The sequence below is a fragment of the Thermobia domestica genome, chromosome 10 (genome assembly GCF_964235325.1).
Source record: "Thermobia domestica chromosome 10, izTheDome1.hap1.1, whole genome shotgun sequence".
In the NCBI taxonomy this organism is placed as follows: Eukaryota; Metazoa; Arthropoda; class Insecta; order Zygentoma; family Lepismatidae; genus Thermobia; species Thermobia domestica.
The window spans coordinates 196,895,665-196,922,262 of NC_137463.1; the positions used below are offsets into that span (position 1 = coordinate 196,895,665).

The following is a 26,598-nucleotide window of genomic DNA, read 5'->3' on the forward strand; positions in this document are numbered from 1 at the left end:
TTAAATCATAATGAGCTTACAATTGTTTATTACCCAAAAAATATTAGTTTTGCTACTTTGGTAACAGGTGGTGTAAGTTATTTTAATGGTTATTCTTTTCCGTGTATTAGTAGTGGTACTGTAGACGATAAAGTTTTTAAGAATAAAGAAGAGTTTAATTGGAACCAGGAAACTTTGGACGAAATTGACACTCTATTAATGGGGAAAATGCAAACAAATGTTAAAGTGAGATCTTGTCAAAGATTAGAAGATTTACAGGAAGGATAAGAATTATTAATAGAGAATTTCAAATTATTAGAGTATAGAGGTAAAACTCGGTATGTGTTAAAGTTTGCAGGTGTTTCCGAATTGTATGTGTCTAATTGTTGGCTAGAACACGAGATTGAAAATAAGCAACTGGATTTAAATATTAAGACAAAGCTTGGTCTTCTTAAGAGTGCACAAAATAAGCATAAGGAGAGAGTAGTATTTAGTGTTGTTTGATATAGCATTTTATCTGTTTATTTTATTGCACATTTTTTGCCAAAATAGTATAATATCTATGTATTTTAAAATGAACTATTTAGGCTATACTTAACTAAACAGAATGTTATGTTGCAATTCCTTCCTTTGGTTTTATGCGTCTCTTTAATATATTCCGAAGCTAATGTTATATTGTACTATAAAGGATTTGGTTTATGTTTTTAAATCAATATAGATCGACTCTACCACTTATTTTTACTCACTGCAGGGTCTTAAAAGAGAACGAAAAGTTACTAAATCTATTTTCAAAACTTACCGCCGAAATTGGTGTTGCAGATATTATTTTCGTTCCTATTTGATTTTTTTAAATGTTGTTTTTGCCGTTGTAAAACACGCTATTATTGGAAAATCTTGCGTAATATAACCTATTTAAAACTGCTGTTTTGTTCTTGTAAAACCTAATCTTAACCAGAAATTAAGTGTATCTCTATAGACTATTATTGTTAACGAACTATAGTGTAATACCGCCGAAATTCTCTACCAAATAAGCATAAGTTAAAAGTGGTATTTACAGATGTCTAATATAGACTTTTATTTGATTATTTAATTAGAAAATTTTTTATTGGCATTATGGTTTAATCTGAAGGTATTCTAAAATGAAGTATTTAGGCTATACGTATTTAAAGCAATATATTATATTGTAATTCGTTTCTTTTATTTTATGTGTCTTTTTAATTTATTTTCAAGCTAATGGCATATTGTACTATAAAGGATTTGTTTTATTTTTTATAAATCAGTGTAGATCGACTCTCCCACTCACTGCAGGGTCGTAAAAAAGAACAAAAGGTTATTAAAACTGGTTCCAAGAGTTAGTGCGGAAATTTGAATAGGAATCGCAGTAATTATTTTCGTACCTATTTGAAAAAATGCCCTACTCTTCTATAATCCCCGCTATATTAGAAACAATGATTATAGCCTTTCTTTTGTAAGTTCTAGCATGTTAAATAGGGGTTGGAATATCTGTTTCTTAGTCCTATGTGTTTTCTTCTGTGGGGTTAAAACAGTGCTTTTAGGGTTTGCTAATAGGAAAAATGGCCATAGTCTTTTATAATCGCTCCTATGTTAAATAGACATTGCGAAAATCTGCAAGGGGTTGAAAGGTAATCATAGCCTTTCTGACATAGAAGTTGTGAAAAGAGGTCATAAAAAGACACGAATATACCCCTAAAATGGGTCATAAAAAGTATACTGTAAGTGGTCAAGTCCCTGCTACGTTAAAAAGAGGATGAAATATGTGTTCATAGTCTTATGTATTATCTGCTTAGTAGCCTTTTTGTGTAATGTCTACCTAACTAACTCTGTGGCCTATGGAACCCGGAGGTTCAACGCCGCGTTCACAAAAGCTCTCCACTGACTTCTATCCTTAGCTAACTGCATCCAGTTTCTACTTTGTATTCCAATCTCTGCGAGATCCATCTTAATATTGTCCTCCCATCTGCGCCTTGGTCTTCCTAATGGTCGTTTTCCGATTGGTCTTCCAATCCGATTGATCTTCCGTCAAGAAATAGTTGATGTACCGGGGTATTGTATTCCCACTTTTTTTCGCGTATTTGGCGAATGATAAATATTTGGTCGATAGTTGATCGATTTCGTCTAAATCCGCACTGATAACCTTTTATTTCAACTGCGTATGGGTCAATCTTACTAATATAATGTTTGACAGGACTTTGTAGGACAGAAGAGAAATGCCTCGATAATTATTACAGTCAATTTTGTCGCCTTTCTTGTGAATTGGAACAATGATTGATTCTTTCCACTCTTGTGGCAATTCTTCCTAGTTCCAGATAAGGAGAAAGAGTTTGTGTATCTTGTACCACAATTTTTAGCCTCCAGCTAAAATTAACTCAACCGGAATTTCATCTACACCCGGAGATTTGTGTTGGTTTGATTTCTTTATAGCGGTTTCTACTTTTATTCGGTTGGGTTCTGGAATGGACGGTTCTGCGGTATCTCTTTTATCTCCACGCACACTAGTTTTTGGTTGCGTGTTAAGCAGATCGTCAAAGAAAGCTTTCCTTCTATTTAAGATGCTATCTGTATCAGTGAAAACTGTACCGTCAGATTTCTTTAATATATACGCACGAGGTTGGTAGCCTTTCCTAAATTCGTTGATCACTTTATACATGACCCGGATGTTTTTATTTTTACTATTATCTTCCAGTTTCTTAATTTTAGCTTTCAAAAAATCGCGTTTGTTTGTTCTAAATGTTTGCAAGTTTCCCGCCTGGAATCTACGAAATTTTGTGTAGTTATTTCATTCGGATTTTGTAGTCAGGGTAATTTTGCCTGTTTTCTCTTCTCTGCTAGTTTAATGGATTCCTGCTCGAACCATGGTTTGTTCGTACGTATTTCCGCGTGTCCCAATTTTTCTTTTGCTGAAATTTTAATGTTATCTCTAATTTCAATCCGTGTATCCTCAACACTAGTGCACTCCGAATCTTCTAAAACCGAGAATCTGTTCGAAACTTCAATCTGGTGTTCCTCTCTTACCCTCTTCTAATTTCTTTAAATTGAATCTCTCTGTTTTCGGACAATGAATATTACCTTTATTCAACAATATTCTCTCTCGTATTATTGCTGCTACCAGGTAATGATCAGTGTCACAATCATCCTCTCTAAACGACCGGACATCAATTATGCTAGATTGCCTTCTTCTATCTACTAAAACGTGATCAATTTGATTATGTGTTTTCCGTCTGGTGATGTCCAAGTGTATTTATGAACGTCGCGATGTGGGAATTTTGTACTCTTCACGATTAGGTTTTTGGATGTTGCAAAGTTCACGAGTCCAACACCGTTATCAATACTTTCCTTATGTAGACTTTAGTTGCCTATAATCGGTTTGAAAATATCCTACCTTCGCATTGAAATCCCCTAATAGAATTTTTATATGGTATCGCGGGAGTTGGTCAAATATCCGTTTCACTTCTTCGTAAAAACTGTCTTTTATATCGTCATCCTTATCTTCAGTTGGGACATGTACATTTAAAACAATAATATCACATCATCGTCCCTTAAGAGTAATAAAAGAAAGTCTGTCATTAACAAATTCAATCCGTTTAATTGCTGGTAATATTCGTTTGTGGACGAAAACCCTGCTCCTAAGTGGCGATTTTTATTTCCTTCCCCGTAAAAGAACGTAAAATTTCAGGAATTCACAGATCCATTTGCTTCCCACCTAACTTCCTGAACTCATACTAGGTCCATCCTGTGTTTATCTAACTTACTCATTACGGATATTAACGCGCCTGCCCTTTAAATACTTCTAATATTCCAAGTTCCAAATCTCATGTCCATTTTCTTTTGCTGAGGTTGTGCCAAGTTATCAGTCCTTATACGAGGCTTTTGTGAATATTTTTGATCCAGTGCTTTTTTACAGAATGAGGTTGTTAGCCTTACCCAAACCCCCAAGCTGGAGGACCACTCCTAGTCGTCTGTCCGCGACTGCTTATTCAGTACATTCGCAGCTAACCTCTATATCTAGAGGCCTTCTCCTCGATCCGCAACCTGAGGACGCACCATGCCGTGGTGACAGGAACACACGTTACACGGTGTATAATATCTGCTATGTTAAATAAGGTTTGCGAAAATATTCCATAGCCTTACGTAATAAGTGCTGTGTTTATTATAGTCTCTGCTATGATGAAAACAATGTTTCTAGCCTTCCTTGTGTATTTTCTGCAATGTTAAATAAGTGTTAAAAATGGATCATAAAAGAGAACGAATTCACCCCCATTATTCTCTGCTATATGGTCATAGTCTCTGCTATGTTGAAAATAACGCTTGTGTAAGCTATACTTTGTTACATAGGCGTTGAAAAAGTACCATAAAAGGGAACGAGTACACCCCTGTTACGGGTTCATAGTATTATGCGTTCTCTGCTATGTTACAATAGGGGTTGAAAAGGCGTCGTAAAAGAGAACGAATACACTCCAAAAAAGGAGTTGTAAAAGGGAATGAATACATCCCAAAAATGGGCCATACATTAGAACGAGTTTTCGATGTACTCCATTTTCCATAGCTAAGATATACTGGTGACATCACGCATCGATCTGAACGCAGAGATCTGAAAAAATCTGATAAATACTACTAGGTGGGCTGAATGTTTATGCACAATTTCAATCTTCTAGGTGCAAAAGTAAGCCCGCCAAAAAAATATATACCGACGATGTTCCATATTCCCGTATTCAGAAGGATATTTTGTAAAAATTCCCTGAGACATCCCTAATTACCCTAGGATCATGGTTTGTACATAATTCTCTTCAGAATAGAACTGCCGTTTTGACGGTACCATATACGTGTCTCCATCATGTATTTGAGGCGTAAAAATAGTGAAAAAGTGTTTCTTTTGGTAAAAATATCCCCTCTTTTTTTCTTTTTTTTACCTTTTTGCCCCCTGGACCACCTTTATGCTAACTCAGAAATCTGAAAAAAATCTTGTAAATACTACTCGGTAGACAGAATGTTTGTGCAAAATTTCAATCGTCTACGTGCAAAAATAAGCCCGCCAAAAAATGAACATAGGCTTAATAAAAGAAAATATATTGTTTAAAATTATGACGTCATCACCGACGCAGGAAGGTGTGAAACCATATGTAACGTCTTCTACAATGCCTCTGGACTTGAAAAAAAAACAACCCGGACGAAAAAGCTCAAATAGGAGAGTTATAACGGAATGTAACATGAAATACCCGTATCGTACAAATTGTATCATAAGATCCCGAAAGGGCTTGTTCAACACCTAAATTGTCTCCGCACTATCTAGTTCAAATTAAACGTTAGCTATCGAGACTACGTAAGAACACAATACAACGAAACACTTGATTTTCACCATGTGCTGCAAAGTTCCGTCACAAACTACATCCGAACATACAAATATCGTCAAGGAATCAACATTTGCAATAATCTTCCTAACACTGCATATCCTTCAAATGGTGGAAATGCCTTAACGCACTCTGAGTCAAATTCAGCAAAACCTTATAGTTCCTTACCATAAACAACACTCACACACCTTCCGATCAAGATAAGATCAACAAATTTGCCGATCATTTACAAGACATTTTAACTCATTATGTCAATCACGTCAAGACTATGACTTATCTTCAAACCAAATCTTAACTATATTTGCCTCACATAAACTCAAGTTTCCTTTGCCTGTTACTGGCATCTCTTGAGTTGTTCAGCTTCAATAAATTTCTGCTTCTTGCATCGACTCCATCAAATATCGCAATATAAAAGATAGTTCTACCCTCGGCTTCTTCTCCTTGACTCTATTTGCACTTGTATCCTTATCTTCTATTTGACTTCTAAAAATTATTCGATAAGATTGGCATTTTACTCTCAATTTGAAGCTCATCAAATTTCAATTTCCCATGCCGCACTTACATTTTGTTTTTCACTTTCTGGCTTACCGTATAAACTTGATAATAAGTACTAAAAGATCATACACTACATTCTATTTCCCTGAATTCTGGTTGCTCTTAACGGTTAACTCTGTTTCCTTTATTTATTACTACTGTTCGTTCACGATTTCCCGTCTCTTCCCTACGAAATTCATCCCTTCCAATATGCCGATGATACCGTCCACTTTACTTATGGTCACGCCAACAGCTATATCATCATCTTACAGAGTCTATCAATCGTATCGCGCAGTGGTGTCGTAAATGTCACCTCACTATCAATGCTTCTAAGACACATTTCATAGTTTTTCTGTTATCTTGCAACCGATCCAGAGTCCACTGAAATCTATTGCTTCGTTCTCTCACGGTTGAACATAAATTTTCCCGTCCCTCTGAAACAATAACTTATTTTGGTATTGTGTTTGCAAGCAAGTCACCTACTCATCTAAACTACATGAAAATCAAATATATTGCCTCTAAATTACTTAAACATCTCATTGGTACTATATGGGCTTCCACCTCGACAATCGTTCTCAATACATGTAAAGCGTTTCTCCGTTTGTCCTTACCTCGGTGGATATCAGTTCTAACTTCTTAGTACCACAAATCGGCAATATTTGAGTGTCATGCCTTCCACACTTCCGGTCTCATTTCCCTTCGCAGTCCTACTCGAAACCTATATTCACCCGATACTTTACCTATACTTCTTTATCACCTCGAAACTCTTCGAGAAAATTTCGTCAGTATCTGACATTTGCAGAAGAAACTACTCCTATTAGTCATCATATACTACCTTTCACGCTCATCAGTTTGCCACCACTATTACTATCTTTCTCTAAATTTGCTGTGTACACTATATTGCTAAACCTTGCCGGGAAATCAATTCGACTTGGAAGTACTGCAAGATCGCTGATTGCACGTCCATTTTCTGCATATTTATAAAAAAGTATCAAACACAGGTATCACTTCTGTGTTTGATACGATAGAAGATGACCAGGAACCTAACCCGATGTCATTACTAAGATATTCTATGTATTGTGATGTGATAAGAGCCTCATTCCATTTCTCATACTCATATATGCCAAATATAATATTTATAATCACTCTATCCTGCATTTCTACTTAACAATTTTGATATTTTATACCATATGTCTAGTATGTTCCCTTCATCATGATGATTAAGGTCGTAAACACCATAATGTTCTTGAATCTAAAGTATATAATAAAGAAAATTCCCTAAGCTTAGGCCAGTAACCCGACATCTCTAGAGTTTCTTAGTAATCCTTCTCTAAGAGAAGATGATCTCTTTCGTGGCTAAGCAGTTAGCGTACCCGCCTTTGGCGTGGGAGACCTGGGTTCGATTTCCGGTGGAAGCTCATGTGGTTCGCGTTCTACATTAATCAGTATGTCCAAGTCTCATATAGCCTTGTTGCTGAAAGGGACGTTAAACTCAAAATCAACTCAACTCGAAGAGAAGGTGTAGCCCTTTTCAGGGTAGCTAGCCTGCGGGCTTCCAGATTAGTGCATGTATTATCTAAAATTTATCGTTTTATTTATTAATCTTTCTATCGCTTTACATAGTTTCTTTCATATTATTGTGTCCGCTTTTGTAATCTGTTCATAATATTCATTGATTACCATTTCAATTTTATCCTCAACATATCCATCTTAGTTTATTTACCTCTAGCAAATCGAGTATTCTTCATAACATTTATTATTTTATTGTCTTGTGCTCGCAACTCTTTTCTCATAGTCTTATCCAGAGTACCTCTCTCACGGAGATGCAAATTTTATTACTTTTAGCCCACAAATACATATTTTGCCCAATGAATGGTCATTCTAAATTTTAGACACATTTTGTTTCGAAATATGAGGAAAACTGTACTACAACCTTTGTATGTTCCCTAAAATCAAAATAATTCACAGCGACTGCTCCATCTGTTACTATTGCCTTGATTTTACATTTCATTACAGAATATAATGCATCACTCAATACATAAATAAATTTTCTTACAGACCCATTATGGAAGTATTCGAATGAATAAAGGATAACATTATACATAGAAAGTTTTGTTAATACTCAACATTCTAGAGACTCAATAAAATATATTGCTACTTAGAACGTTTCTTTAAATTTTCCCGCAAAAAATGTGGAGTTATACGCAGTAGGTAAAGTGATTTTTTATTAATAAAATTGCTTTTTACCAATACGGATTAAATTAAAGAACTTGGTGTGAATTTCAATAACTCAAGGCATAAGAATAAAGGTAGTATTGAGAAAAAAGAATGGGATATGTAACTTTTCGGCTGAATATTAGAATTTCCCTCAGAAGGTCCTTCATTCTCTGGAAATTGGAAGCAAGGCAGGAGACATTTATAAGAAATTTGAATATCTTTGTTAGAATAACGAAATTCGGTTCTTCATACGAGACAGATGTTTTATTCAAATATTTAATTTATTGCAAGGTATACGAATATCTAGCATTGGAAGACATTTTGGATTTCGAATCTACAGTTTAAATTAAAATTTATTTTCCTCGTATACGTGCTTATTATATCTTGGAAGTGCACAATTTGTGAGATAGATAAATAATTCCTGTAAACAAAACGTTACTTTTAATCCAATGTTCTCGGGATTGCTGCCAGAGTGAGTGTTGCTGTGCTGAGCTTTCGTTACCATACAGCGGCAACATCTTCAGAGCTATGTTGCCGCTGTATGGTAACGAAAGCTCAGCACACAAACACTCACTCTGGCAGCAATCCCGAGAACATTGGATTAATAGTAGACGCCAGCAAAGCTTCAAGATCATATAAAACGTTACTTATTCATTCATAATAGTAACTAACTAATAAGCCCTTAAACACAGTTTCTAAAAATAACGATATCTACTTTCTAAAAGAAATGATCTTACCCTTATTTTGCTCAGATCCTAGAACAGCATATACCTAGAATAAAGAGTAAGATAATAGATTAATATATAGAAAATTGGAAATCTACCGAGAAAAACTCTTTATATTTAAAAGAATAATACTGTAGACATATGAGTGATATCTGTAGATCCTTAGTTCATTTTACAAATAATAAGATAAAGGATAAAAATATTATCAAAATTTGTCTATATCATGATTTAGCCTTTCAACTTTCATGAAATATTCTGTTGATTGCAGTCATTCATAGACCTAAGACGTGACAAGAAGTTCCAGGGAAGTAAACAATGTATTAATCAGATATGAAAATAACCACTGGCCCAGTCGCCCGGGGCGAGTGTTTGATCGATGCGGGCGAGTATTTAATATCATACCAAAGGTAAACTAATGCTTTCTATTGTGGGATGTGGGATAGTAGCTTTTTTCTTGGGCTAGCAAAATTTTATTGCTTATTTGCATCCCTGTATTAAATACTAGTATGAATAGTACACAGTATTAATAAGCGTTAGATGTTATTTTCTCTAGTTATGAGTTTAGTTACATTTCACGTTATGAAAAAATGGTATTCTGTTGAAGTTTAAGCTGTGATTTTTAAGCTGTTTTGTCCAATACTGTAGTTTATATTCTTTTTACTGTTAATTTAAACTTTTTCTACTACTTGTTGATTGACTAGCTCTGATTTAATCATTTAGGAGGTTCGAACATGAAAGTATACCGCGACTAGCATTCAATAGTCTTCTATTACTGGGTCTAATGTTGTCCAATCTGAAAAACTTTAGATCTTTTTTATTAATCGTTTCCAGTAGTCGAGCCTTTTTATTATGCAGTTAAATAGTTCATGAATAATAATAGAAGCAGGACCTTAATACCTCTTGAACGGTTAAAATTTATACTAGTACTTTCTACACCTTGGATGACGTTACGTCGAAGATGCGATCAACTGAATACGCAATATTTGTCTCTTCAAACAAATTCTTATTTTCAATATCATTTTACTCCTGCTCTTGTCTTTTGGAACACATTCAGGGAGAGTCTGACCTCGAGATATTTGTCCATAATTTACTCATAAATTTAAAGATTTTTTTATCTATAATACCTTGAAAAGGTGAATGTAGTTGTTCCAACACTACACTAAGGCTGTGGCAGGGGGAAAATTACTGTCCTTGCAATCTAGTAGGTACGCCCTTATCGTCGAATCAGCGTTAAGTGAGAGGGTCACTAAAATGACAGTGCGTCAAATCATTGTTCCTATCGTCAACAATGCGAAACCCGAGAAGAAAATAAAAGTAACCGAAACCGAATAAGGAGTCTGAATTAGTGAAAAGATATCCATAGCAAATATAAAACACATAAATATGTAGAAAATAGTGCATTTTTTAGCATTTAACATTTTCTTCTTTATCCATTTTTATTTTTGTACGCAACATAGTAAACAAAATCCTTGACACACGTAATCAGAATGTAGATGTTCACTGACCATTCACTTTGCAAATTTCTACTTACGTCCCGTGAATCCAACACTGATATTCGCAACGTACAACATAGAACACAGAGAATGCATAGAACACAGAGATGAAAGAGCGAGTAATCCATAATAAATTATCTATCCTCTCAGCTTCACTTCCTTACCCATGATGAGAGGCCGCTGGTAGAATAGAGTAGAAAGTAATAGGAAGAACTCTTATTCGGTTACTCTCATTGATATTTCTGAAGCGGTTTTGCTCAATTCATTCATAGAATGCATGTATGGGACCTTTCTCCTTCTGTGCGATCTTTTCATATTCGACATGGTCGAATTGGTTTTGTAGAATTTTTAAAGATTACTATGAAAATTTGGCCTCCAAATTTCTGTATGACTTTAAATATATACATGTATTTAGTGACATTTGTCAATGATAATTATTTTTGTATTCTTTCTTTCTATGTTCTTTGTATGTAAGATAAATAAAACTTCGAACTCAAATTTCAAGTGGTTTCATATTATTGTTATTTGAAATTCAGACATATCGTTAACTTATAAATAAATCCAATGGCATTGGAAATTATACAGGAGTAGACTGGTATTTTTGTTTTGAGCAGAGTGATTTTTAGTGTAAGCAAGATCGCTTTTCAGTTCGTAATTCAGAAACTTAACATGTTAAATCCTATTGCGTCAATACAGAAATAAAATGAAATCTTTGAGTTTTAAGTCGCACGGTTATGCCGGTTAGGCTACAGGAGACGGTGATGATGAGAAATGAATGAAATGGTGGAATGACGAAAGTGGGAGGAAACGGGAGAACCCCGAGAAAACTCACGAGCACGGTGTTTTTGCACCACAAAGTCCACACGGTGCGAGCTGGGATCGAACCAGGGACCCTAAGCACCCGAGGTGAACGCCCTACCACTTAGCCACCGCGCCCCTTGTCAACACTGAACTAAAGGTCGACACTTTGTATAATGTTGTTAAAGAGGTATGCTAAATACAATCAAACAAGAAGCCAATGAAAACAAGTATGAGTTTGAGTTCACTTACGATACACCAGAAGGCAACATGGAAGAGTACTCTTAGCTGGCTAGTCATTTTGGCAGAAAATAACTGAAAATTTGCACAATACTTGTCATTTATATACCAAACGTAGTCGTGATCATGCTTAATCATTAAGATGTCATGAACCAAATAACGTATCACCCTTTGTAAGATTGATGACACATAATGTATATCTTGACCCAGAAAATAAATTTATTCAGACAGCACGTAAGCATAAAAACAGCACAAAACTTTTTAACTGAAAAATAAATCAAAATTTATATATGAACTATAGTTATAAGAAGAAATATTCAATGTGTCACTATAAGCTTATTATTACATCCAATAATTGTAGATTGCTGAATATAGATTTCCAATTTATCCTCTCATATAAATAGAAATGCTTCTGAAACAGTTTCCACTCGAATCGTTCTAAAATTGTATCGTTACTTTTTCGATTTAAATACATATTCTAAGAGTGAAAGGAGTTTAACTTTTTCATGAAGAATAACAGCAGAACCGTTTTGAAATAATTATCTGAACGTAACAGTTTAGTGAAATTGTATTTTTCTAATGCCATTGCGATTTATATGTTCACCCAAAGTGCAGGAATGGGAAATGGAGATGCAATAAAGATAGAATTAAATATATTCTATTCAAAACCTATTATTCCAGTTGCGAACAACACACTTTTAACTTAGTTTCATATACGCATGCCTTGGACTCCAAAAATGAAACTATAGGACCATGAGAACCAAGAAACTATAGGACCATAAGAACATTCTAGTGACGGATCCTTATTTTTAGAAACTTAATTCCATCACACATCTACTGTAAGGTCGTTGAATATTAAGCTTCACATAGGTATTATCTATTTGGAAGTAAACGCTGAAAATTGATCAAGAAACTATAGCTTAAACAAACATAACAATATCGATATTATAATTTTAGATTTTCTAGTAAAGTATTGACAATATTCCTCAATGCCACTATTATAGGGCTGAAAGTATTTATCTTAAATACTACAATATACAATGTCATAAACACATACATACTTTACCAATCTCACATTGGTAACCTTAATCTTCTCTCAGAAATGAATTGCTTGACACAGAAGTATGTTTTGAATTTGAGTTTAATAGTCTTTCATTGAACATTTAATAAGGTTAGAGTGTTTAATGTAATGTAGTGAGTTTGTGTATGGAAAAAACATATTTCTTTCTCAGTAAATGCACTTGATGATATGGATGGCTTTCCTCTTTTGAACCTGGAAATAGCTCGTTCTTTTAGATCGATGAATGAGACTAGACTGGATTCGCTACTTATCCAGAGTAAACAGAAAATTATGAAAATGGCAATTGAGAGTGTTACTTATAGTAGGATAGGATGAGTTCAGAGTAAACGTTGGGGACTCGCTCTTTACCTATGAAAGGTTAATGTGTTGGTCTACTGGTAACGCGTGACTATACTAGAGACTGAATTCCATAAAACAAGTTTATATACCACGGATGAGGTAATACTGAAACGTGGAAAAGTACTACCATTGGTGTCTTTATTCCAAAATCTCTTAGTGTGCAAAAAAATGTTAGTTTGAGAGAAATACGTTCATCAGTAAGATTTCCTTTAGTTTGTTAAAAGGTTTTACATACGTAGTTTTACATCACCTAGAAATTATACAAAGGAGAGAAACAAATAATTCAAATATGTAGACATAACGTTTTTATTTTCCAGCTTGCCTGAACAATTTAACAAGCGAATAGAAGAAAAAACAAAACTAAGAAATCCAGTTGCGTGAAGGAAATATTAAAAAATGATAAAATTAGAATATCGATTTCCATTTTTACTTTCTAAATCCATGTGCTTGACGACAAAAGTGAGCTTGCCTAGCACAATGATATTTTACTGTATAAATCACCAATGAATAAATAAAATAGTATCCCATAAAATGTGACAAATACAAGGTTCAATATATAAGTGAATAATCCTTTTGTATGAATTCTGTATGAATGAATATACTATATGCAATTCGGTCAAAGATAAACACCATAATTGAAAAATGTATATTTCCAAGTAGTTTCATTATCATTATAAATCCTATCTATCTATCGTATCTCTATAATGATATGTAGATATCCGTTGTTTGAAAACAGTCTCTATTCACTTTGAAGTAAGCAGTAAAGTGGAATGTCTATCAATGATGAACATTTAAAACATCTATATATATGGTACTCAATGTTTATTCTTTAGTTATCAACGAAATATGTTAACTAACTTATCGAGGACCTTCAACTACTTACTGTTCATCAAAAGGCTGACTTAAGATTTTTCAGTTTCTTTGAAGCAAAGTTCAACACTTGAAACAGCAAATTAGAGAATAGTTATTGTTATTGGTAAGTGGCAGTGTTGCTAGCTCTCTTCAAAAGTTATTGTTTTCACTTAGTTTGGTTTCACCTATAAGAAGTAATCGTAAGTTGTTAAATATCAAGTATAATGTTAGTATACTTACGGTTTAATCTTTCCATCGGTTTGTATTAATCATTTTTCACTAACGAATATTAAATTTGACACTATAACACTTAGATCACTAAACACTAATATAACACTTTCATGGTGAATGTAGTGTGACGATACAGTAGTAAGTGACATTGAATCATAGCATGCCATTTAAGCAGTGGCGGCTAATGTTAGTGTTGCAGCGTTGCGCAACGACCAAAGTATTTCAAGAAAAAAATATCATTAGCAGTAGCAGTAAAAAACAGGAAAAAAAATACTTTCTAATGCTCTCATATACTTTAAGTAACATAATTTTAACTTCTGTAACTAAAATCCATTAATCGTTTTATAAAGCGAAAAACAATGCGTCACAGAGTCTCTAATTTACGTTGCGTTGCAGCGACCATACAACGACCAGATTTCTTCAGCGCTTCAATTGGAGCGAATGTTAAGTCCCCTTTCCCCTTTATCCCAGAAGTTAAAGGCTCTTGTCGTTGCAGTGCTTCTGCAACAACGCGGCACAAGTTGACAGTTAAAAAAAGTGATTGCACAATTACAAAATAACATAGAAAATATGTAATAGAGTAGAAAGCAAATGAAAGTAAACACGCATTTACTAGTTAATTCTTAGCTTATATAGATAATGAAGGCTTTTTGTACAGCAATTTATGAACCAGATATTAAGAAATCAATATATAGAATCCCCCTCCCTTTGTGGATAGTATTTTAGTATATACATATTTGTTTATAAAACAAATGTATTTTATACTCTTGATAACTTTCCACATAAAACATTATGATGGGAAACCAACATTGAATTTGCGACTAGTTAGCAATGCTCAGGGGCGTAGCCACGAGGGAGGAGTCCACCGGGTCCAAACCTCCCAACAATTTCCAAACTCGACTAACATTTGTAGACTTTCTTAACGAACTATACTTATTAAACAGAGAAATGATTCATGTAGGTTAAATATTTTATATTTCGTCTCATCATGTGCTCTTTCTTTTGTTTTAAAAATAATCGTTCTATCAGTTTTTTTCAAAAAGTAGAGGTGACAGTAATTAACTACTTATCTTCTTTTCGGGTGCAGAATAAGACAGGTTCGGCATTATATAGATGTATTGGACCCGTCCCAGGAAACATTTCTGGGTGTAGAACTGGCAATGCTGTTCAGCTTTTGTTACATGCTGATCACGACCCGCTCGGGAGAGTAATACTCCCGGAAGTACGTTTTTCCGCGCGCTACTCTAGCCAGCTGTTTTACGCGCTATCCTAGCCAGTTGCTTTAAGTTGGTTACCAAATTTATATCATGAAGTACAAGGGGAACAAAACGAGCCCTATATCATGGAGTACAAGGGCATAAGTACTACAACTACTTATCTGCACAAAAGTAAATAAATCACTTTTTTAAGTATTATTTTCATATTATTTTAATTTAATAATTGTTATAAAAATGTAAAAAAAAACTTTCCTCTGGCCGGGTTTGAACTCACGCCAAAAGAGAGTTTCACTAGTAGCATAGAGCGCTAGCCCACTCGGCCACGAAGGCCGCCAGCAGTCAGTATTTGATTTCTGCTATTTTAATGCAACGTGGCAAGAAGTGGATAACGCCAACCAATCAGAACTGTTTCTCGTTTCTACTTCCGGGAGCATTACTCTCCCGAGCTAGTCCTTGCTGATCCTACATCTGGTGGCTTTCAAAGTATTCTGGAGAACGTATCACTAATAAACCTTGTTCCGCCTCGTGTGGAAGTACATTGTGTTCATCGCGCATTCCTTAAAACCAAGACGGATGATTTGGAATGTAGTTTTTCTTTTACGCACGTGTGTGGGTTGGTGTATAAGTGATATTCGCAATTTATATACCTCTTTTGTATCAACTGTTTTTTCTGGATCTGTTGTTTTGGGCTTTAGTTATTAGATTTACTTCAGTTGTGTGCGCTCTAATTCTGTAAATAACCTATATATACTTTTTTTTAAAAAAGGTTTAAATTCAGAGGACATCTTACGGCAACAATGTTGTTTGCCTCAAATATATTTCTACAATTTGTTTTAAATTTTCCTAGATAAACTGTGAATAAAGTGTATTCAATTTAAATGTTTTTATAACACTGATTTCTGCCACGAACTGTCTTCAGGCTACGCTGCAGAGGAATTTGGATCACTGTCAGGGAATGGGTTTGCTAGAATGAATTGTTCGCAATAATATAGATAACATACTTAGTAAATTTACAAAGGTTCTGAAATTAATATTAACTGTACCTATGACTTCAACACAAGCAGATAAGCGTTTCTCCACGTCAAAAAGAATTGACATTTTTAAGGACTTGAATGTTCCAAGAATGGTTATCACCATTGGTTCACTTTCCATCGAAAAAGATCTGATAATTGGGATACCAGAGTTCAACCAGTATTTATTAGACAGATTTACTCCAATTAAAGAGAGGAAAATGGACTTACTAATTAAATAAGGTGTTTAATCGAATAAAATGTTCTGCATTATTTTTTATTTTTTAAAATCAGAATTTTATTTAATTTCACATGTCACTTAGCATTTGCATCCAAAGTTATGCTGATTAATCAATTAGTGCAGTTTATATCTTCTGTCTCCGATTGTTCGTACTGCAACACCAGAAACTACAATATACTGGACGCCACTGCAATTAAGTATGTATAACCCTCTCACTACCTGGTATTTTTGTAACGCGGACTACCAAGGGGGGTTATTTTGTGCCCACATGCTAAGATTAAATATATATCTCCAAAAAGAAACTAGTTAGAAACTGTCACAAAAATCTACAAGGACTGAAGTGAACAGTGCACAGGGTGAGACTAACAGCTATTTATTATGCTGCCATCTATTAGTGACAATTCCAAATGTCAGTATCATCTCCTGCCAACAAGGGGATGCTTTGTGCACACGAACTTTAAATAACAAATTTATGAGTCACACCAAAGTGAAACTCTCACAATGAACACTACACGGGGTAAGACTAATCTCCAAATTCAGAAAAGAGACTACTAAATGTCAGTCACATGTCCTACGAACGGGGGGGGGGTACTTTGTGTCCAACAAATTAAAATAGCAAATTTTATGAGACACACAATCAATTTGAATGACTCTAATGTATCCACTTTAGTTAAACATGTTGAGCAATAACATATTTTCTTACAATTTTGAAGAAACGATTAGAGGAGTAATTACAAAAAATATACTGGGATTGGCACAAAGTACCCCCCCCCCGGTGGTGGCCTGAGGGTTAAGTTGTCGGACCAGACGACTACATGTCCGTGAACCTGGCCCGACCCACACCGGCACTAATTTTAAAACATATGCCAAAAATTAGTGCCCAATTAGTGCTGACGACCTCAAATGTTTAAAAAAATTGTGCCGTTACACAGCCTTCAAGAAACAAAAAAGATTCTGGGTGGGGCTAGCGTGAAACCCACACCCACTCAACCGATCGAGACGAAACCCATACCCAAGGTTAGTGTTAAATTAGTGCTGTCGATACCACATAAAAATAAAATTAGTGCTATTATCAGAAGGACAAAATATATACGAAAATGTTCAATGGCGGCATCATCAAAGAAAACCAAAGATCCCTCATTTTTATGATAAGATATATAGCACGAATCTTCTTTCTATACAGTATCGTCAGCACTAATTTAGCACTAATTTTTGGCATAGTTTACAAAATTACTGTACCATTATTAAAAGTGGGTGAGGCTGTCTTCACGTGTACCAGGCCCCACCCACAGCGGCACTAATTTTAAAACATATGACAAAAGTTAGGGTTGAATTAGTGCTGACGACCTGTAATCTTAAAAAAATTAGTGCTGTTACTTAAACGTCAAAAAACAAAAACGATTTTGGGTGGGGCTAGCGTGAAACCCACACCCACTCAACCGATTGAGATGAAACCTATGAACAATGTTAGTGGTAAATCAGTGCTGTCGATACCGCATAAAAAGAAAATTAGTGCCATTATCAGTAGGCCAAATATATTCGAAAATCTAATATGGCGGCATCATCAAAGACAACAATCTCACCTCATTTTTATCATACTATACATAGCACTAATTTTCTTTCTATGCGGCATCGTAAGCACTAATTTAGCTCTAATTTTTGGCATACATTTCAAAATTAGTGCTGTTACACAAACGTCAAAAAACTAAAAAGAAGTGGGTGAGGCTAGCGTGAACCTAGCCCCACCCACTCAACCGATTGAGATGAAACCTATACACAATGTTACTGTTAAATTAGTGCTGTCGATACCGCATAAAAAGATAATTAGTGTCATTATCACTAGGCCAAATATATTCGGAAATCAAATATGGCGGCATCATCAAAGAAAACAATCGATCCTCATTTTTATCATACTATACATAGCACTAATTTTCTTTCTATGCTTTATCTTCAGCACTAATTTAGCACTAATTTTTGGCATGGTTTTCAAAATTAGTGCTGTTACACAAACGACAAAAAACCAAGAATATGTTGGTGGGGCCAGCGTGAACCTGGCCCCACCCACTGAACCGATTTAGATGAAACCTATGCACAATGTTAGTGTTAAATTAGTGCTGTCGATACCGCATAAAAAGAAAATTAGTGCTATTAACACTAGGCCAAATATATTCGAAAATCTAATATGGCGGCATCATCAAAGAAAACAATCGATCCTCATTTTTATAATACTATACATAGCACTAATTTTCTTTCTATGCGGCATCGTCAGCACTAATATAGCACTAATTTTTGGCATGGTTTTCGAAATTAGTGCTGTTACACAAACGTCAAAAAACCAAGAAGGTGTGGGTGGGGCTAGCGTGAACCTGGCCCCACCCACTGAACCGATTGAGATGAAACCTATACACAATGTTAGTGTTATATTAGTGCTGTCGATACCGCATAAAAAGAAAATTAGTGCCACTATCAGTAGGTCAAATAGTTCGAAAATCTAATATGGCGGCATCACCAAAGAAAATAATTGATCCTCATTTTTATCATACTATACATAGCACTAACTTTCTTTCTATGCTTTACCGTCAGCACTAATATAGCACTAATTTTTGGCGTAGTTTTCAAAATTAGTGCTGTTACACAAACGTCTAAAAACTAAAAAGAAGTGGGTGGGGATAGTGCTGATTGAATTGAAACATATACACAAGGTTAGTGTTAAATTAGTGCTGTCGATACCGCATAAAAAAAAATTAGTGCCACTGACAGTAGGCGAAATAATTCGAAAATCTAATATGGCGGCATCATAAAAGAAAACAATCGATTCTCATTTTTATAATACTATACATAGCACTAACTTTCTTCCTATGCTTTATCGTCAGCACTAATATAGCACTAATTTTTGGCATACATTTCCAAATTAGTGCTGTTACACAAACGTCAAAAAACAAAAACGATTTTGGGTGGGGCTAGCGTGAAACCCACACCCACTCAACCGATTGAGATGAAACCTATGCACAATGTTATTGTTAAATTAGTGCTGTCGATACCGCATAAAAAGAAGATTAGTGCCATTATCACTAGGCCAAATATATTCGAAAATCTAATATGGCGGCATCATCAAAGAAAACAATCGATCCTCATTTTTATCATACTATACATAGCACTAATTTTCTTTCTATGCTTTATCGTCAGCACTAATATAGCACTAATTTTTGGCTTGGTTTTCAAAATTAATGCTGTTACACAAACGTCAAAACACCAAGAATATGTTGGTGGGGCTAGCGTGAACCTAGCCCCACCCACTCAACCGATTGAGATGCAACCTATGCACAATGTTAGTGTTAAATTAGTGTTGTCGATTCCGTATAAAAAGAAAATTAGTGCTATTAACACTAGGCCAAATATATTCGAAAATCCAATATGGCGGCATCATCAAAGAAAACAATCGATCGTCATTTTTATAATACTATACATAGCACTAATTTTCTTTCTATGCGGCATCGCCAGCACTAATATAGCACTAATTTTTGGCATGGTTTTAAAAATTAGCGGTGTTCCGCAAACGTCAAAAAACCAAGAATATATTGCTGGGGCTAGCGTGAACCTAGCCCCACCCACTCAACCGATTGAGATGAAACCTATACACAATGTTAGTGTTAAATTAGTGCTGTCGATACCGCATAAAAGGAAGATTAGTGCCATTATCACTAGGCCAAATATATTCGAAAATCTAATATGGCGGCATCATCAAAGAAAACAATCGATCCTCATTTTTATCATACTATACATAGCACTAATTTTCTTTCTATGCGGCATCGTAAGCACTAATATAGCACTAATTTTTGGCTTGGTTTTCAAAATTAATGCTGTTACACAAACGTCAAAAAACTAAAAAGAAGTGGGTGAGGCTAGCGTGAACCTAGCCCCACCCACTCAACCGATTGAGATGAAACCTATGCACAATGTTAGTGTTAAATTAGTGCTGTCGATACCGCATAAAAAGAAATTTAGTGCCACTATCAGTACGCCAAATAATTTGAAAATCTAATATGGCGGCATCATCAAAGGAAACAATCGATCCTCATTTTTATCATACTATCCATAGCACTAACTTTCTTCCTATGCTTTATCGTCAGCACTAATATAGCACTAATTTTTGGCATACATTTCCAAGTTTGTGCTGTTACACAAACGTCAAAAAACTAAAAAGAAGTGGGTGAGGCTAGCGTGAACCTAGCCCCACCCACTCAACCGATTGAGATGAAACCTATACACAATGTTACTGTTAAATTAGTGCTGTCGATACCGCATAAAAAGATAATTAGTGTCATTATCACTAGGCCAAATATATTCGGAAATCAAATATGGCGGCATCATCAAAGAAAACAATCGATCCTCATTTTTATCATACTATACATAGCACTAATTTTCTTTCTATGCTTTATCTTCAGCACTAATTTAGCACTAATTTTTGGCATGGTTTTCAAAATTAGTGCTGTTACACAAACGACAAAAAACCAAGAATATGTTGGTGGGGCCAGCGTGAACCTGGCCCCACCCACTGAACCGATTTAGATGAAACCTATGCACAATGTTAGTGTTAAATTAGTGCTGTCGATACCGCATAAAAAGAAAATTAGTGCTATTAACACTAGGCCAAATATATTCGAAAATCTAATATGGCGGCATCATCAAAGAAAACAATCGATCCTCATTTTTATAATACTATACATAGCACTAATTTTCTTTCTATGCGGCATCGTCAGCACTAATATAGCACTAATTTTTGGCATGGTTTTCGAAATTAGTGCTGTTACACAAACGTCAAAAAACCAAGAAGGTGTGGGTGGGGCTAGCGTGAACCTGGCCCCACCCACTGAACCGATTGAGATGAAACCTATACACAATGTTAGTGTTATATTAGTGCTGTCGATACCGCATAAAAAGAAAATTAGTGCCACTATCAGTAGGTCAAATAGTTCGAAAATCTAATATGGCGGCATCACCAAAGAAAATAATTGATCCTCATTTTTATCATACTATACATAGCACTAACTTTCTTTCTATGCTTTACCGTCAGCACTAATATAGCACTAATTTTTGGCGTAGTTTTCAAAATTAGTGCTGTTACACAAACGTCTAAAAACTAAAAAGAAGTGGGTGGGGATAGTGCTGATTGAATTGAAACATATACACAAGGTTAGTGTTAAATTAGTGCTGTCGATACCGCATAAAAAAAAATTAGTGCCACTGACAGTAGGCGAAATAATTCGAAAATCTAATATGGCGGCATCATAAAAGAAAACAATCGATTCTCATTTTTATAATACTATACATAGCACTAACTTTCTTCCTATGCTTTATCGTCAGCACTAATATAGCACTAATTTTTGGCATACATTTCCAAATTAGTGCTGTTACACAAACGTCAAAAAACAAAAACGATTTTGGGTGGGGCTAGCGTGAAACCCACACCCACTCAACCGATTGAGATGAAACCTATGCACAATGTTATTGTTAAATTAGTGCTGTCGATACCGCATAAAAAGAAGATTAGTGCCATTATCACTAGGCCAAATATATTCGAAAATCTAATATGGCGGCATCATCAAAGAAAACAATCGATCCTCATTTTTATCATACTATACATAGCACTAATTTTCTTTCTATGCTTTATCGTCAGCACTAATATAGCACTAATTTTTGGCTTGGTTTTCAAAATTAATGCTGTTACACAAACGTCAAAACACCAAGAATATGTTGGTGGGGCTAGCGTGAACCTAGCCCCACCCACTCAACCGATTGAGATGCAACCTATGCACAATGTTAGTGTTAAATTAGTGTTGTCGATTCCGTATAAAAAGAAAATTAGTGCTATTAACACTAGGCCAAATATATTCGAAAATCCAATATGGCGGCATCATCAAAGAAAACAATCGATCGTCATTTTTATAATACTATACATAGCACTAATTTTCTTTCTATGCGGCATCGCCAGCACTAATATAGCACTAATTTTTGGCATGGTTTTAAAAATTAGCGGTGTTCCGCAAACGTCAAAAAACCAAGAATATATTGCTGGGGCTAGCGTGAACCTAGCCCCACCCACTCAACCGATTGAGATGAAACCTATACACAATGTTAGTGTTAAATTAGTGCTGTCGATACCGCATAAAAGGAAGATTAGTGCCATTATCACTAGGCCAAATATATTCGAAAATCTAATATGGCGGCATCATCAAAGAAAACAATCGATCCTCATTTTTATCATACTATACATAGCACTAATTTTCTTTCTATGCGGCATCGTAAGCACTAATATAGCACTAATTTTTGGCTTGGTTTTCAAAATTAATGCTGTTACACAAACGTCAAAAAACTAAAAAGAAGTGGGTGAGGCTAGCGTGAACCTAGCCCCACCCACTCAACCGATTGAGATGAAACCTATGCACAATGTTAGTGTTAAATTAGTGCTGTCGATACCGCATAAAAAGAAATTTAGTGCCACTATCAGTACGCCAAATAATTTGAAAATCTAATATGGCGGCATCATCAAAGGAAACAATCGATCCTCATTTTTATCATACTATCCATAGCACTAACTTTCTTCCTATGCTTTATCGTCAGCACTAATATAGCACTAATTTTTGGCATACATTTCCAAGTTTGTGCTGTTACACAAACGTCAAAAAACAAAAACGATTTTGGGTGGGGCTAGCGTGAAACCCACACCCACTCAACCGATTGAGATGAAACCTATGCACAATGTTAGTGGTAAATCAGTGCTGTCGATACCGCATAAAAAGAAAATTAGTGCCATTATCAGTAGGCCAAATATATTCGAAAATCTAATATGGCGGCATCATCAAAGACAACAATCTCACCTCATTTTTATCATACTATACATAGCACTAATTTTCTTTCTATGCGGCATCGTAAGCACTAATTTAGCTCTAATTTTTGGCATACATTTCGAAATTAGTGCTGTTACACAAACGTCAAAAAACTAAAAAGAAGTGGGTGAGGCTAGCGTGAACCTAGCCCCACCCACTCAACCGATTGAGATGAAATCTATACACAATGTTACTGATAAATTAGTGCTGTCGATACCGCATAAAAAGATAATTAGTGCCATTATCACTAGGCCAAATATATTCGGAAATCAAATATGGCGGCATCATCAAAGAAAACAATCGATCCTCATTTTTATCATATTATACATAGCACTAATTTTCTTTCTATGCTTTATCTTCAGCACTAATTTAGCACTAATTTTTGGCATGGTTTTCAAAATTAGTGCTGTTACACAAACGACAAAAAACCAAGAATATGTTGGTGGGGCCAGCGTGAACCTGGCCCCACCCACTGAACCGATTTAGATGAAACCTATGCACAATGTTAGTGTTAAATTAGTGCTGTCGATACCGCATAAAAAGAAAATTAGTGCTATTAACACTAGGCCAAATATATTCGAAAATCTAATATGGCGGCATCATCAAAGAAAACAATCGATCCTCATTTTTATAATACTATACATAGCACTAATTTTCTTTCTATGCGGCATCGTCAGCACTAATATAGCACTAATTTTTGGCATGGTTTTCAAAATTAGTGCTGTTACACAAACGTCAAGAAACCAAGAATGTGTGGGTGGGGCTAGCGTGAACCTGGCACCACCCACTGAACCGATTGAGATTAAACCTATACACAATGTTAGTGTTATATTAGTGCTGTCGATACCGCATAAAAAGAAAATTAGTGCCACTATCGGTAGGTCAAATAGTTCGAAAATCTAATATGGCGGCATCACCAAAGAAAACAATTGATCCTCATTTTTATCATACTATACATAGCACTAACTTTCTTTCTATGCTTTACCGTCAGCACTAATATAGCACTAATTTTTGGCGTAGTTTTCAAAATTAGTGCTGTTACACAAACGTCTAAAAACTAAAAAGAAGTGGGTGGGGCTAGTGCTGATTGAATTGAAACATATACACAAGGTTAGTGTTAAATTAGTGCTGTCGATACCGCATAAAAAGAAAATTAGTGCCACTGTCAGTAGGCGAAATAATTCGAAAATCTAATATGGCGGTATCATCAAAGAAAACAATCGATCCTCATTTTTATCATACTATACATAGCACTAACTTTCTTCCTATGCTTTATCGTCAGCACTAATTTTTGGCATACATTTCCAAATTAGTGCTGTTACAAAACGTCAAAAAACAAAAACGATTTTGGGTGGGGCTAGCGTGAAACCCACACCCACTCAACCGATTGAGATGAAACCTATGCACAATGTTAGTGTTAAATTAGTGCTGTCGATACCGCATAAAAAGAAGATTAGTGCCATTATCACTAGGCCAAATATATTCGAAAATCTAATATGGCGGCATCATCAAAGAAAACAATCGATCCTCATTTTTATCATACTATACATAGCACTAATTTTCTTTCTATGCCTTATCGTCAGCACTAATATAGCACTAATTTTTGGCTTGGGTTTCAAAATTAATGCTGTTACACAAACGTCAAAACACCAAGAATATGTTGGTGGGGCTAGCGTGAACCTAGCCCCACCCACTCAACCGATTGAGATGAAACCTGTGCACAATGTTAGTGTTAAATTAGTGCTGTCGATACCGTATAAAAAGAAAATTAGTGCTATTAACACTAGGCCAAATATATTCGAAAATCCAATATGGCGGCATCATCAAAGAAAACAATCGATCGTCATTTTTATAATACTATACATAGCACTAATTTTCTTTCTATGCGGCATCGTCAGCACTAATATAGCACTAATTTTTGGCATGGTTTTCAAAATTAGCGGTGTTCCGCAAACGTCAAAAAACCAAGAATATATTGCTGGGGCTAGCGTGAACCTAGCCCCACCCACTCAACCGATTGAGATGAAACCTATACACAATGTTAGTGTTAAATTAGTGCTGTCGATACCGCATAAAAAGAAGATTAGTGCCATTATCACTAGGCCAAATATATTCGAAAATCTAATATGGCGGCATCATCAAAGAAAACAATCGATCCTCATTTTTATCATACTATACATGGCACTAATTTTCTTTCTATGCGGCATCGTAAGCACTAATATAGCACTAATTTTTGGCTTGGTTTTCAAAATTAATGCTGTTACACAAACGTCAAAACACCAAGAGTATGTTGGTGGGGCTAGCGTGAACCTAGTCCCACCCACTCAACCGATTGAGATGAAACCTATGCACAATGTTAGTGTTAAATTAGTGCTGTCGATACCGCATAAAAAGAAATTTAGTGCCACTATCAGTACGCCAAATAATTTGAAAATCTAATATGGCGGCATTATCAAAGGAAACAATCGATCCTCATTTTTATCATACTATCCATAGCACTAACTTTCTTCCTATGCTTTATCGTCAGCACTAATATAGCACTAATTTTTGGTATACATTTCGAAATTAGTGCTGTTACACAAACGTCAAAAAACTAAAAAAAAGTGGGTGGGGCTAGGGTGAACCTAGCCCCACCCACTCAACCGATTGAATTGAAACATATACACACAGTTAGTGTTAATTTAGTTCTGTCGATACCGCATAAAAAGAAAATTAGTGCCATTATCACTAGGCCAAATATATTCGAAAATCTAATATGGCGGCATCATCAAAGAAAACAATCGATCCTCATTTTTATCATACTATACATAGCACTAATTTTCTTTGTATGCTTTATCGTCAGTACTAATTAGCACTAATTTTTGGCATAGTTTTCAAAATTGGTGCTGTTACACAAACGACAAAAACGGCACTAATATTTTCGTTATTGCTGGCAAGTTAACGCTGTTTTCAAAGGTTTTGTATTTACTTGTAGCACCTACATTAATAAATCAGGAACGGTAGGTTGTTGTGCATTAAGATGCAGTAGGGATGCACTAACAATTGCGCTAGAAGGGATCATCAGTGCTTTTGATTTTGGTGGAAATTTAACGGAATGAAAACTTCCCTATGGATTTCTTATGGAGTTTCGTGACATATAATTAGCCATTTCTACATCAATAGTTAAGCATTTACGAAACTATGCGTGTTTTCTAGAAGCACAAACGATGCATGAACGAATGAAACTTACTTTCCGTTAGTGCTTAAAATGGGAACCAAATTCACGCTGGTTCCAAATGTTTTTCTACTTGTAGAGCTTACACTAATGGAGCGCTAACGTTAGTTTTCGGTGCACTAGGAAGCACTAACGAATGACACTAAGTTTTTCATTAGTACTTGAAATTTCAGG

At 35.3% G+C, this 26,598-nt stretch overlaps 1 protein-coding gene across 1 annotated transcript in view; it reads right to left on the reverse strand.

Moving 5' to 3' along the window:
- LOC145662148 (chymotrypsinogen B-like) overlaps positions 1-11,484 on the reverse strand; it is a 50,925-nt gene extending 39,441 nt beyond the window's left edge. The window contains exons 1-2 of the mRNA XM_081727484.1: positions 11,365-11,484; positions 8,834-8,867 (exon numbers count right to left, since the gene is read on the reverse strand). Coding sequence (XP_081583610.1) covers positions 8,834-8,867; positions 11,365-11,412 — 82 coding nt within the window. The 5' untranslated portion in view covers positions 11,413-11,484. The remainder of the gene's footprint in view (positions 1-8,833; positions 8,868-11,364) is intronic.
- Between the last annotated feature and the right edge of the window lie 15,114 nt (positions 11,485-26,598).